The sequence below is a fragment of the Salmo trutta genome, chromosome 24 (assembly GCF_901001165.1).
Source record: "Salmo trutta chromosome 24, fSalTru1.1, whole genome shotgun sequence".
In the NCBI taxonomy this organism is placed as follows: Eukaryota; Metazoa; Chordata; class Actinopteri; order Salmoniformes; family Salmonidae; genus Salmo; species Salmo trutta.
This window is the reverse complement of record NC_042980.1, coordinates 13,902,057-13,914,799: the sequence shown is the minus strand read 5'-3', so window position 1 is coordinate 13,914,799 and position 12,743 is coordinate 13,902,057. Positions and strand designations below refer to the sequence as shown.

The window sequence follows — 12,743 nt, the reverse complement described above, 5'->3', positions numbered from 1 at the left end:
ATAATATTGCCATCTAGTGGACATATTTGATTAGTGGTCACTGATCCTTTGTAGCAACTTTCATGATCCAGGATAGAATGTCACATCTTCATCACTGCGTGATCCAAAATAGATCTGCAACAAATCTAACATCCAGGCTAAACTGTAACCAAAGCTGAAATGCCGTAGGCTTAAAACAACTGAATTGGTTCAAATTAAGTTATTATCAAGTTATTAACAAATATTAGGCCATTTATTTTATTGATTAATTATTTTATTTGGCGACTACAAAAACAAAACGTTCTAAATTGTTCTAAAACGACCACATTTTATAGGCCTATCACAAATTCAAGTGCACGTTTCTGGACATGATTTTGCGTTCTAATTTAATTCCGCCTTTTTTGTGGTGAAAGTTGCACGGTTATTTCCGGACATTTTCATCGCAGGCCGTAGTAATTCACCGCAGCAGCTGACACTTCTGTAGTCGGAGGTGAAGGTCTGAGGTCGCTAAGCAGCTCAGTAGCAGCAGCAGCAGCAGCAGCATCATGGCGGAGCAAGGCGGATCTCCTGCTCCTGCCCAGAATCCGCAACCAGTGCTGACCATGAGCTGGCCAATTACCAGGGAGTCTTACGAGTTACAGGAAGTCATAGGTTAGTAGGCTACCTCTTGATATGATTATATTGTTTATATGTCATGTTTTGTCATGGATATGGCTTGGGCGGTTATCAGTGGTGAATGACGACGAGGGCCTACCGGCTTTTCCATATTCAATAGCGTCTCTGTAATGCTTTGCAATGCGGATGTTAACAACCGCAATTTGCTTGTTCTTGTAAGAGGAAACCACTTTTTTCATCACAGAGAGATATTTATAGTCACGGTAAATGTGTATGTATATGGGTAGAAATGCCATTTCACGTAAATGCGTTTTTAATGCAGTCGATTTCTTCTATGCCGAACGATGCTCAATTATGGCACGTGTCCACTAGGCTATATTGTAATAGATGTATATATGTATACATATGGATCATCTGAACGAAAATCTCATGTCATGTCTTGATCATGCACCTGCAGTCCTCACGGGAATGGCATGGTGTCGTTGAGTAGAGCTGGGATATTCAATTGCATGCCAACTCTGAAGTTAGACAGAGGGTCTACTCTTACATCAAAAGTCACATTTTATTATTAATAATATTATTATTATTATAGGCCTTTTGTGATGATTTATGATGAGTATTGTTATTTGGTTATGCCATATTTCTGCCTACTTATAAGAAAAAATAGTTGTCACAGATTAGTGACTGCTCTGGACAATAAATCACAAACAGCCCATTTGACCTATAGCCTCTCATGTCCATTTTATTATGATAGTTGTACAAATAATTCAATACATTTTAATATATTGCCTTGCCTCACCAAGCACCGTTATAAATGTTAGTGAGCCTATAGGAGAAGGAAGCACTATGATCATTTCTTATTCTATAATCCATAGCTAAATCATTACAGTGGAAAGGAATGTTTCGTTTATTGTTTCAGCACATCAGTCAAGTTTCGTAGGTCATCGAGGTTTATGTGCACTTCTATTAGGTTACATCAAGGAGTTATAGAACCGCTTACATTGTTACAGTACTGAGCTCACTCGCTGCTGGTCAGCATTACTCCCCACACCCTCTCTCTACTGGCGTTAACATCACACTTCATTTGGTAGGCCTATAATGCACTTATTCACGGTCATTTCCCAAATGCTTAAGGTTTTTTTTTGCTCGTTTAAGAATTCGGTCACGTGCAAACTGTGGGAGACATTTGGATCTGTCTAATTAGCTTTCGTCCAGAGGGATGAATATGAATTTTGCATATAGATGAGCTGACACCGACAGCTAAAGAAAACCAAATCAGTGCTGATAAGGGATAGCATTACTACAGCTAAGAGCTGCTGTGGCTAGTTAGTCATCTGTCCTGTGCATATAATCAACTGTTGAGCAGTCCGATCTCCCCTCATCCTTACCTGTCACCAGCAGTTGGCATGGTATGTACTGTGTTACACTCTTAGTACAACATAACTATAGCTTAGCATTGCCTGGTTCTTCACTAAACCCCTCTTCTCAAAGTTGTCTTGGATACACTGACTGTTATGCATAGGAATTGAACATAGGATTGGAAAATAGGTTTGCACATACTGTATTGGTGCAATGGTGCTCAGAATTGTTCTTTCAGTCACATTATTTATCATTTAAATGTCACAAAAAAGGCTAAATATCCCAAACAGACCAACAATGATCCTGCATGTGTCAATGATCCCTTACGCTTTTCACCTTGGTCACTTTTGATGTTACTCTATTGTCCTGTACTGTCTCCTGCCCTGGTTCTTAATTGCACCTCTATTTGTCTGTGATTCCAGGCAGTGGGGCCACAGCCGTGGTGCAGGCTGCCCTCTGCACCCCCAGACAGGAACGCGTGGCCATAAAGAGAATAAACCTGGAGAAATGCCAGACCAGCATGGACGAGCTATTGGTGAGCGTAACAATAAATAAAGGCTATATTTTCATTGTGTCCACAGTGCCTCTGGCCTTCTCTGGCCCACACTTTCCTGATTTGAGCAGTAATTTGACTTTGGTATTCTCTCTTGTGCGCGTGCGTGCGTGCGTGTGTGTGTGTAGGATCTGTGAGGGCTGTGCTACACTAAAGTGTCCATTTGAATAAGAAATTAGTATTTGTTGACATTATTTGGTAAACTATTACTTTGTATATTTGGAAAATCATTCGCAGTCATTTATTTGACATCTTTAGTGAAGTAAATGGCAAATGAACAATCCTCGTTATAAGAAAGGTTGTCAAAAGTTGTTGACTTTATTTTGTCTCATGTGTGCCTCTTTCCTCTTAAACAATAGAAAGAAATTCAAGCCATGAGCCAATGCAACCATCCAAATGTTGTCACCTACTACACCTCGTTTGTGGTAAAGGATGAACTTTGGTTAGTCATGAAACTTCTGAGTGGAGGTAAGCTTTTACCTTCAAAATATAGCTGCCATCTCTTTTTTTACTTCCACACTAAACATTGAAAGTGACCATAATAACATAACACATTAACACGGTTATGGACTACATTGTGAGTCCTTTCATATGTTGTGACATTGATCTCATCAAATGTCAACAAGCAATTGCCCATCCTTTGGACCAGTTTACTGTAGACCTATGTGCAGTGGCATCCCACCATGTAAATGGCTGGGATGAATATCGAAGATGGTACAGTTGAAGTCGGAAGTTTACATACACTTAGGTTGGAGTCATTAAAAGTCGTTTTTCAACCACTCCACAAATTTCTTGTTAACAAACTATAGTTTTGGCAAGTTGGTTAGGACATCTACTTTGTGCATGACACGTAATCTTTCCAACAATTGTTTACAGACAGATTATTTCACTTATAATTCACTGTATCACAATTCCAGTGGGTAAGACGTTTACATACACTAAGTTTACTGTGCACTAAGTTGACTGTGCCATAGCTTTAGAAGCTTCTGATAGGCTAATTGACATCATTTGAGTCAATTGGAGGGGTACCTGTGGATGTATTTCAAGGTCTACCTTCAAAGTGCCTCTTTGCTTGACATCATGGGAAAATCAAAAGAAATCAGCCAAGACCTCAGAAAAAAATTTGTAGACCTCCACAAGTCTGGTTCATCCTTGGGAGCCTGAAGGTACCACGTTCATCTGTACAAACAATAGTACGCAAGTATAAACAATATGGGACCATGCAGCCGTCATACCGCTCAGGAAGGAGACCCGTTCTGTCTCCTAGAGATGAACGTACTTTGGTGCGAGAAATGCAAATCAATCCCAGAACAACAGCAAAGGACCTTGTGAAGATGCTGGAGGAAGCAGGTACAAAAGTATCTATATCCACAGTATAACGAGTCCTGTATCGACATAACCTGAAAGGCTGCTCAGCGAGGAAGAAGCCGCTGCTCCAAAACCGCCATAAAAAAGACAGACTACGGTTTGCAACTGCACATGGGGACAAAGATTGTACTTTTTGGAGAAATGTCCTCTGGTCTGATGATACAAAAATAGAACTGTTTGGCCATAGTGACCATTGTTATGTTTGGAGGAAAAAGGGGGAGGCTTGCAAGCCGAAGAACACCATCCCAACCGTGAAGCACGGGTGGCAGCATCATGTTGGGGGGGGGGGGGGGGGGGGGGGGGGGGGGGTGCTTTGCTGCAGGAGGGACTGGTGCACTTCACAAAATAGATGGCATCATGAGGAGGGAAATTATGGGGATATATTGAAGCAACATCTCAAGACATCAGTCAGGATGTTAAAGCTTGGTCGCAAATGGGTCTTCCAAATGGACAATAACCCCAAGCATACTTCCAAAATTGTGGCAAAATGGCTTAAGGACAACAAAGTCAAGGTATTGGAGTGACCATCACAAAGCCCTGACCTCAATCCCATAGAAAATGTGTGGGCAGAACTGGAAAAGCGTGTGAGAGCAAGGAGGCCTACCAACCTGACTCAGTTACACCAGCTCTGTTAGGAGGAATGGGCCAAAATTTGGCCAACTTATTGTGGGAAGCTTATGGAAAGCTACCCAAAACGTTGACCCAAGTTAAACAATTTAAAGGCAATGCTACTAAATACTAATTGAGTGTATGTAAACTTCTGACACACTGGGAATGTGATGAAAGAAATAAAAGCTGAAATAAATAATTTTCTCTACTATTATTCTGACATTTCACATTGTTAAAATAAAGTGGTGATCCTAAGTGAACTAAGACAGGGACTTTCTACTAGGATTAAATGTCAGGAATTGTGAAAACTGAGTTGAAATGTATGTAAACTTCCAACTTCAACTGTAACAATCTTGCTTAAGGCAGAATGATTAAATGGAATAGTTGACATGTAATGACATATCAGCCTTGGGAATTGTGGGCACTCTGTTTTTCTGTCTGCTTCCTCTTTAGGATCCATGTTGGATATAATAAAGCATACATTTAGCAAAGGAGAGCACAAAAATGGAGTCCTTGATGAGCTCATCATTGCAACCATACTGAAAGAGGTCCTTGAGGGACTGGACTACCTGCACAGAAATGGACAGATTCACAGGTAAGATACCCTGGAGTTTGAAACATTAATATATATATACAGTGAGGGAAAGAAGTATTTGATCCCCTGCTGATTTTGTACGTTTGCCCACTGACAAAGAAATGATCAGTCTATAATTTTAATGGTAGGTTTATTTGAACAGAGACAGAATAACAAAAAAAAAATCAAGAAAAACGCATGTCAAAAATGTTATAAAATGATTTGCATTTTAATGAGGGAATAAGTATTTGACCCCTCTGCAAAACATGACTTAGTACTTGGTGGCAAAACCCTTGTTGGCAATCAGAGGTCAGACGTTGCTTGTCGTTGGCCACCAGGTTTGCACACATCTCAGGAGGGATTTTGTCCCACTCCTCTTTGCAGATCTTCTCCAAGTAATTAAGGTTTCGAGGCTGACGTTTGGCAACTCGAACCTTCAGCTCCCTCCACAGATTTTCTATGGGATTAAGGTCTGGAGACTGGCTAGGCCACTCCAGGACCTTAATGTGCTTCTTCTTGAGCCACTCCTTTGTTGCCTTGGCCGTGTGTTTTGGGTCATTGTCATGCTGGAATACCCATCCACGACCCATTTTCAATGCCCTGGCTGAGGGAAGGAGGTTCTCACCCAAGATTTTATGGTACATGGCCCTGTCCATCGTCCATTTGATGCGGTGAAGTTGTCCTGTCCCCTTAGCAGAAAAACACCCCCAAAGCATAATGTTTCCACCTCCATGTTTGACGGTGGGGATGGTATTCTTGGGGTCATAGGCAGCATTCCTCCTCCTCCAAACACGGTGAGTTGAGTTGATGCCAAGTGCTCCATTTTGGTCTCATCTGACCACAACACTTTCACCCAGTTGTCCTCTGAATCATTCAGATGTTCATTGGCAAACTTCAGACGGGCATGTATATGTGCATTCTTGAGCAGGGGGACCTTGCGGGCGCTGCAGGATTTCAGTCCTTCACCGCGTAGTGTGTTACCAATTGTTTTCTTAGTGACTATGGTCCCAGCTGCCTTGAGATCATTGACAAGATCCTCCCGTGTAGTTCTGGGCTGATTCCTCACCGTTCTCATGATCATTGCAACTCCACGAGGTGAGATCTTGCATGGAGCCCCAGGCCGAGGGAGATTGACAGTTCTTTTGTGTTTCTTCCATTTGCGAATAGTCGCACCAAATGTTGTCACCTTCTCACCAAGCTGCTTGGCGATGGTCTTGTAGCCCATTCCAGCCTTGTGTAGGTCTACAATCTTGTCCCTGACATCCTTGGAGAGCTCTTTGGTCTTGGCCATGGTGGAGAGTTTGGAAACTGATTGATTGATTGCTTCTGTGGACAGGTGTCTTTTATACAGGTAACAAATTGAGATTAGGAGCACTCCCTTTAAGAGTGTGCTCCTAATCTCAGCTCGTTACCTGTATAAAAGACACCTGGGAGCCAGTAATCTTTCTGATTGAGAGGGGGTCAAATACTTATTTCCCTCATTAAAATGCAAATCAATTTATAACATTTTTAACATGTGTTTTTCAGGATTTTTTTGTTGTTATTCTGTCTCTCACTGTTCAAATAAACCTACCATTAAAATTATAGACTGATCATTTCTTTGTCAGTGGGCAAACGTACAAAATCAGCAGGGGATCGAATACTTTTTTCCCTCACTGTATATATATGTATGTGTGTGTGTGTGTGTGTGTGTGTGTGTGTGTGTGTGTGTGTGTGTGTGTGTGTATATTTTTTAAAGTAAGATCGAATACAAAAGTTCCAAAATATGAATCTATAAAATGTAATCTAGGATTTACATAGTGTTAGATAAATTGTGTTGACTATTCTGTTTCAATGTAATTTTTTGACATAAATTGTTTGAACTTGTGTTGTTTGAACTTCCCTTTGATCACACATAGGTTGTGTTTTTTTTTTTTTTTACTTGCCTGGATGTCAAGGTCATAAAAAACGAAACCACTATTACCCCCTTGGTCTGTGTTCCAAAGGACAGCAGGCTGCAAAACAAATGTACACACATGGATGCAATCGATGCTGCCCCACTTACATAGGTAGATACTGTTTGGGCATGACCGGGGTGTTTTTGCTGTGTGTGTTTGTGTGTGACTTCAGGGATGTGAAGGCTGGGAACATCCTGTTGGGAGAGGACGGCTCTGTTCAGATTGCAGGTGTGTGAGTAATGTCACTATTTCACCCCTTCTTCACCTGTCACATTCTGTTCTCACAGCTCGCTCACTGCCACAATTATATATATATATATATATATAACAGCATAATAGACAAAACACCAGACTTCACCAATTAAAAGTAGGCGTAGACTTGTAAAATGGCAAAGATGAATATAGTTTTTTAAGCTAGCGAAATCACGGTCGTTTAGAATATTTACTGAATAACATTAACATAAAAGGAGTCAAACAGGATCCCCCATCATAAATCACAAGAGGCCACGGTCTCTGTCATATAGCTGGATGACCTTTAGCCAACAAACACTCGAAAGAAAATCTTTCTAACATGAATGCAACGGAAGATCTTGAGTGTGCACAGTTTGTGTAAGGTGGAGAACATGAAATAGCTGTGAAAATACTGCATAGCATTAATATATTCCTTTCTATAAGATCTTAATTAGGTATAACATTACATCAATGCATTTCATCTGAATTAGAAATTTTTCCCAATAGATTTTGGAGTTAGTGCCTTTTTGGCCACTGGAGGAGATATGACCAGAAACAAAGTACGGAAGACCTTTGTGGGCACACCATGTTGGATGGCTCCTGAAGTAATGGAACAGGTGAGACTGTCTTGTGGCCAGTTTTAGTAACATCTACTAGCTGTTTTCACATAGACTGTACAATACTAACAGTAGTGCTGCTATGCCCACAGGTACGAGGCTATGATTTCAAAGCAGACATTTGGAGTTTTGGAATCACTGCCATAGAGTTGGCCACAGGGTCTGCACCTTACCACCGATACCCACCCATGAAGGTGAGCCTGCTCACTGTATATCACTGTCAGAGCAGCTCACAGATTACTGCACCTGTACACAGCCCATCTATAATTTAGCCCAAACAACTACCTCTTCCCCTACTGTATTTATTTATTTATTTATTTATTTTGCTCCTTTGCACCCCATTATTTCTATTTCTGCTTTGCACTTTCTTCCACTGCAAATCTACCATTCCAGTGTTTTACTTGCTATATTGTATTTACTTTGCCACCATGGCCTTTTTTGCCTTCACCTCCCTTATCTCACCTCTTTTGCTCACATTGTATATGGACTTATTTTCTACTGTGTTATTGACTGTAGGTTTGTTTTACTCCATGTGTAACTCTGTGTTGTTGTATGTGTCAAACTGCTTTGCTTTATCTTGGCCAGGTCGCAATTGTAAATGAGAACTTGTTCTCAACTAGCCTACCTGGTTAAATAAAGGTGAAATAAAATAAATAAATAAAATAAAATATCACTATTGCCAGTGGAATATGCCTACATCTTAACTAATGAGCCACGAAAGGCAGATTTCAACCCTGTGTCTATGTAACTACTGAGACCACATGCATGCTTTTGACCCATCCCCTTCTCTTCCCAGGTCTTAATGCTGACCTTACAGAACGATCCCCCCACCCTAGACACGGGTGTGGAGGATAAAGAGATGCTGAAAAAATATGGGAAATCGTTTAGGAAGCTAATAACCCTGTGCCTTCAGAAGGAGCCCGCCAAGAGGTTTGTACCTGTCTGCCATTTTGTGAACTGCATTAGACCTACACTGTATATCTGTAGATTCTGTTGCTGGTTGATGATACAGTAACTCTGATGGCCTTGGGTGGTGATCGAGTCTCTGTAGAGCTTCATCCACTTCTACAAGAGAGTCCTGAAATACAGTTGTCATGTTTAGTGGTCTCACCCATACCCACACAATAAGATATATTCTCACACAGACAGATTGTAGGAATGGTACATTCAGTTCCCGGCCAATGATTTGAATGTGTTCTTATATCTCCGTATATTTTGCTTCTCTTTAGGCCTACAGCAACAGAACTTTTGAAATGTAAATTTTTCCAGAAGGCCAAGGTATGCTTTTACCACCAGAATTGTACCTGTTCTATTGGTGGCATAAAGAATTGGTAGGTTGATGTTTTTAACGCGGGTTGTGATTTTCATTTTCAGAACAGAGAGTATCTGATTGAAAAGCTGCTATGCAGAGCACCGAACATAACCCAGAGAGCCAAAAGGGTAATGTCTAAACAAACATAATTCCCATTAAAGCAATCCCAATATTGACTAAACATTATGAACAAAGTATGCTAACATTTTATGGTTTGGCAGGACACTCTCCTCTCCCCCAGTCAACACACATCGAGTGTCCTCTCTCTCTCTCTCTCTCTCTTTGTCTCTCTCTCTCTCTCTCTCTCTCTCTCTCTCTCTCTCTCTCTCTCTCTCTCTCTCTCTGTTCAACACTTCATTCACTTTGTGCTCAAACTGTTCTGTGGGGGTGGCTGCAAATATGGGCCACTGCTGGAACAATATCAGTCATGCAGAATGGATGTGCTGACAACTCATGCATTAGTGGTTTGTAATGTCGCTCAGACGCTCACTGCAAGTGGCAGACAAAGACAAATGGGATTTAACGTGAGTGGTTAGGTAACGGAGAGGTGCACTTAAACACATCATTTGCATGCTCAGTTGCCTTGCGGTCACAGCTAACTGGGATGCGGCAGTGTGGCCGGCAAGGCTGATATTGGGTACGCCATCATCCTCCTATTCCCAGAAGGCAAAAAGATCAGGGTGAACGGATTGGATGGAAATTCACTGACGGGGCATGGGGTGGCTGGGGGACATGGAGGACTGTGGAGGTGTCGCGCGAAACAATAATTTAGCAGAGCATAACGTCAGTCGAGAGGGAAGTGACTCGTGGCGGAGTTGTCAGATGGAGGGGTTGGACAGTTGCTGGTCAGAACAACGGTCCCAATCATTCAGATCGTGTGGGTTGATTTCATTTGGGAACACAGTTTAATGTGAGATTATGGTTGATCGTAGCGTGACAGTACAATGATTAGTATTCTATTCTGAGGCTGTAATGTAATCATGATGCCCTCTTCAGCCAATCCTGATCCTGCGAACACATCACAGTTTTGTCTTCTGGCGTAAATGCGCAGCTCGTACGTTCCAGTAATGGAGCTGTGTTGAGTCTGTCTCACTTGATTGCAGATGAGGAGTGCGAGTCATAGAGTGGTGTCCTCTGTGTTGCCTCTGTGATAATAGAATGGTTTGTTTGTGTGCTGTTCTGACCTATGGAGAGTCACCCACATTGTCCGCTCAGCAGACACAGGCCAGCCTGCACAGAGAAGAAACCTAGCGGAAACATTGTCATCTCAGGACACTGTGACCTGTTGTCCACGTCATGGTCCAGATCAGACTCGCTCCCTGTTTGCCCCCCTCCTTCTGTCTTGTCTCTCACTGAGGTATAATAAGAACTGGAGACTGCGTCCAAGATGTCCGACCATTGTTTTCAAGATAATCTACTCACGTTTGCATATGCCGATACATGGACCGCCTATATCCGAGTTGCATCCAGTTTATACGGACCACCATCACATGCGCACTAGCACTCAGTGAGCACAGGGTGCAGAGCGAGCAGCGATCACGTCATCCAAAAACATGGCAGACGTTGGATGTATATATAATGTTAATATCTTCGGCTGTGAGTTATGGAAAAAAATTGGCCTCAGCGACAATTATTTCAGTAATTCAATGGATGTTTTGTGCACAAAGGTGATAACTAAAGTGTTATTTTCAAATCTGACTTCTCTATGTGGCCGTGCATGGAAATTGTCCGTCTGGGCCGGGAGACAGTTATGCTGCGGTACCGAAGCAAAACTGTAGAAGTCAAAACTGTAGGAGGAGTCAAAACTGTAGGAGTAGTCACAACTGTAGGAGTAGTCAAAACTGTAGGAGTAGTCACAACTGTAGGAGTAGTCAAAACTGTAGGAGTAGTCACTACTGTAGGAGTAGTCAAAACTGTAGGAGTAGTCACAACTGTGCTACTAGACCAAGGGTTCCAGTCTATCTCCTGCCCCCTTCTGCAGACTCCCTTCCTCCCCTTCCCCCTCCCTTAGCCTCCCTCCTCCCCTGCCCCCTCTCTTACCGTACCTCTGATTCAGAGGGGTTGGGTTAAATGCGGAAGACACATTTCGGTTGAATGCATTCAGTTGTGCAACTGACTAGGTATCCCCCTCTCCCTTCTCACTGCCTCTCCCTGAGTCTCCCTCCATTCTTTCCCTCCTGCCTCAGCCTCTCCCCCTGCCCCTCCCTCAGTATTTCTCCACTGCGCCTCCTTGAGTATCTCTTCCCCTTGCCCGTCCCTCATTCTCTCTCCTCTCCTGCCCTCTCTCTCTCTCTCTCCCCCTGCCCCTTCACTGAGCCTCCCCTCTCTCCTGTCTTCCTTTTTCTGCTCTAAGAATCTGCTCCCACGAGCTATAGGCTTGTTAAACATTGGAGTCGCTCCCCAGGGGAGCAAGGAAAGGTAGATTTGCAATAGAAATGCAAGGAGTTTATTGTGTAGGGTACCTATTTTTACATCAGTAGGGAAGTTCTAAACATGGGTAGACTGTGATATAGCAATCATAGAGAAGTACATATTGGACCATGGGTAGTGCAGGCGTATTAATTAAACCAGAGTTCAATACAAAATAGTAATATTCAAGACATGCATCTCTAGGCAAAGGACAGGATTTCAGCAGTTGTTCATTGGCCAGCAGAGGGCACCCCTGCTCCTTAGTTGATCTCCTAATAGGGAGATCTGCAGGAGGTATTGATCAAAGATTATTTCTAGAGGCTGACACCAAGGGTGGTCGGCTGCAGCAGTCACTGATGTGTTACGCAATTGAAAGTTGGAAAATAATACTGATCTAATACTGAGTGATTTTCCACAATAGTACACAGATGATACAGTTTAGAGTCATTGCATCTGTAGATGGCTCTTGTCATTTGCCTGTATGTACACCTTAATCCCATATATTCTGTTTGTGTGTTTCTCTAAATGTGCATGCTCATAAATATTGAAATTCCTGTTCCTATAGAACTAAATGTAGTTGTACACATGCTTTGGCATAGACAGCTTGATGGTACCGTATATGTGTGTGTGTAGAGAGACATACAGGCCACTGAACTGTCACATGCATCCACACACAGTGGACTGATGCTTTTTTGTTTTGCTCAAGGAGCCAGAGCAGAATTCCAGGAGCATGGGCTCTGTGTCAGGTTCGGAGAAAGAACTTGATGCCGTCAGAAGGGTACATGTTCTTTGACTTAGCCCTAGAATGCTGGGTGCTTCCGCTTAGATTAATCCAGACTTAGCTTCTTATTAAGGAGTTTATGTGTTTTGTTTTCTCTGTGTTTCGTTTTGGTGTTCTCTGTTCTTTTGTTTTCTGCTAGCTCATAGCAGCCGTTTTGTAGACCTTAAAAACTCTCAGAGAGGAATCCAAGCCCAAGCTAGTGTTTGTGCAATGTTTGATCAATTCAAACGCACTCTCATATAATACGAGTGTATATTTCTAAAATACTACAAACTCATATAAGACAGATTAATAACATTTGATGTTGTGTTGACTTAGTGAGAGAACCTCAGAAGGGGGTATGCTACTAAATGTGTTTTGTCTCTCCGCCCTACAGTTTGATGGTGTGTGTTAACAGTT

General features: G+C 42.2%; 1 protein-coding gene across 3 annotated transcripts in view; it reads left to right on the top strand.

Moving 5' to 3' along the window:
- Positions 1 to 137: 137 nt before the first annotated feature.
- Positions 138 to 12,743, top strand: part of LOC115160731 (STE20/SPS1-related proline-alanine-rich protein kinase-like) — a 33,253-nt gene continuing 20,647 nt past the window's right edge. Inside the window, exons 1-11 of one of the 3 annotated variants that reach the window (XM_029711079.1) lie at positions 138 to 630; positions 2,376 to 2,488; positions 2,866 to 2,974; positions 4,937 to 5,078; positions 7,167 to 7,222; positions 7,733 to 7,842; positions 7,935 to 8,036; positions 8,639 to 8,772; positions 9,072 to 9,120; positions 9,217 to 9,282; positions 12,270 to 12,341. In XM_029711079.1, coding sequence (XP_029566939.1) covers positions 525 to 630; positions 2,376 to 2,488; positions 2,866 to 2,974; positions 4,937 to 5,078; positions 7,167 to 7,222; positions 7,733 to 7,842; positions 7,935 to 8,036; positions 8,639 to 8,772; positions 9,072 to 9,120; positions 9,217 to 9,282; positions 12,270 to 12,341 — 1,059 coding nt within the window. In that variant the 5' untranslated portion in view covers positions 138 to 524. The remainder of the gene's footprint in view (positions 631 to 2,375; positions 2,489 to 2,865; positions 2,975 to 4,936; positions 5,079 to 7,166; positions 7,223 to 7,732; positions 7,843 to 7,934; positions 8,037 to 8,638; positions 8,773 to 9,071; positions 9,121 to 9,216; positions 9,283 to 12,269; positions 12,342 to 12,743) is intronic. The other 2 variants (XM_029711077.1, XM_029711078.1) reach the window with 2 other exon arrangements.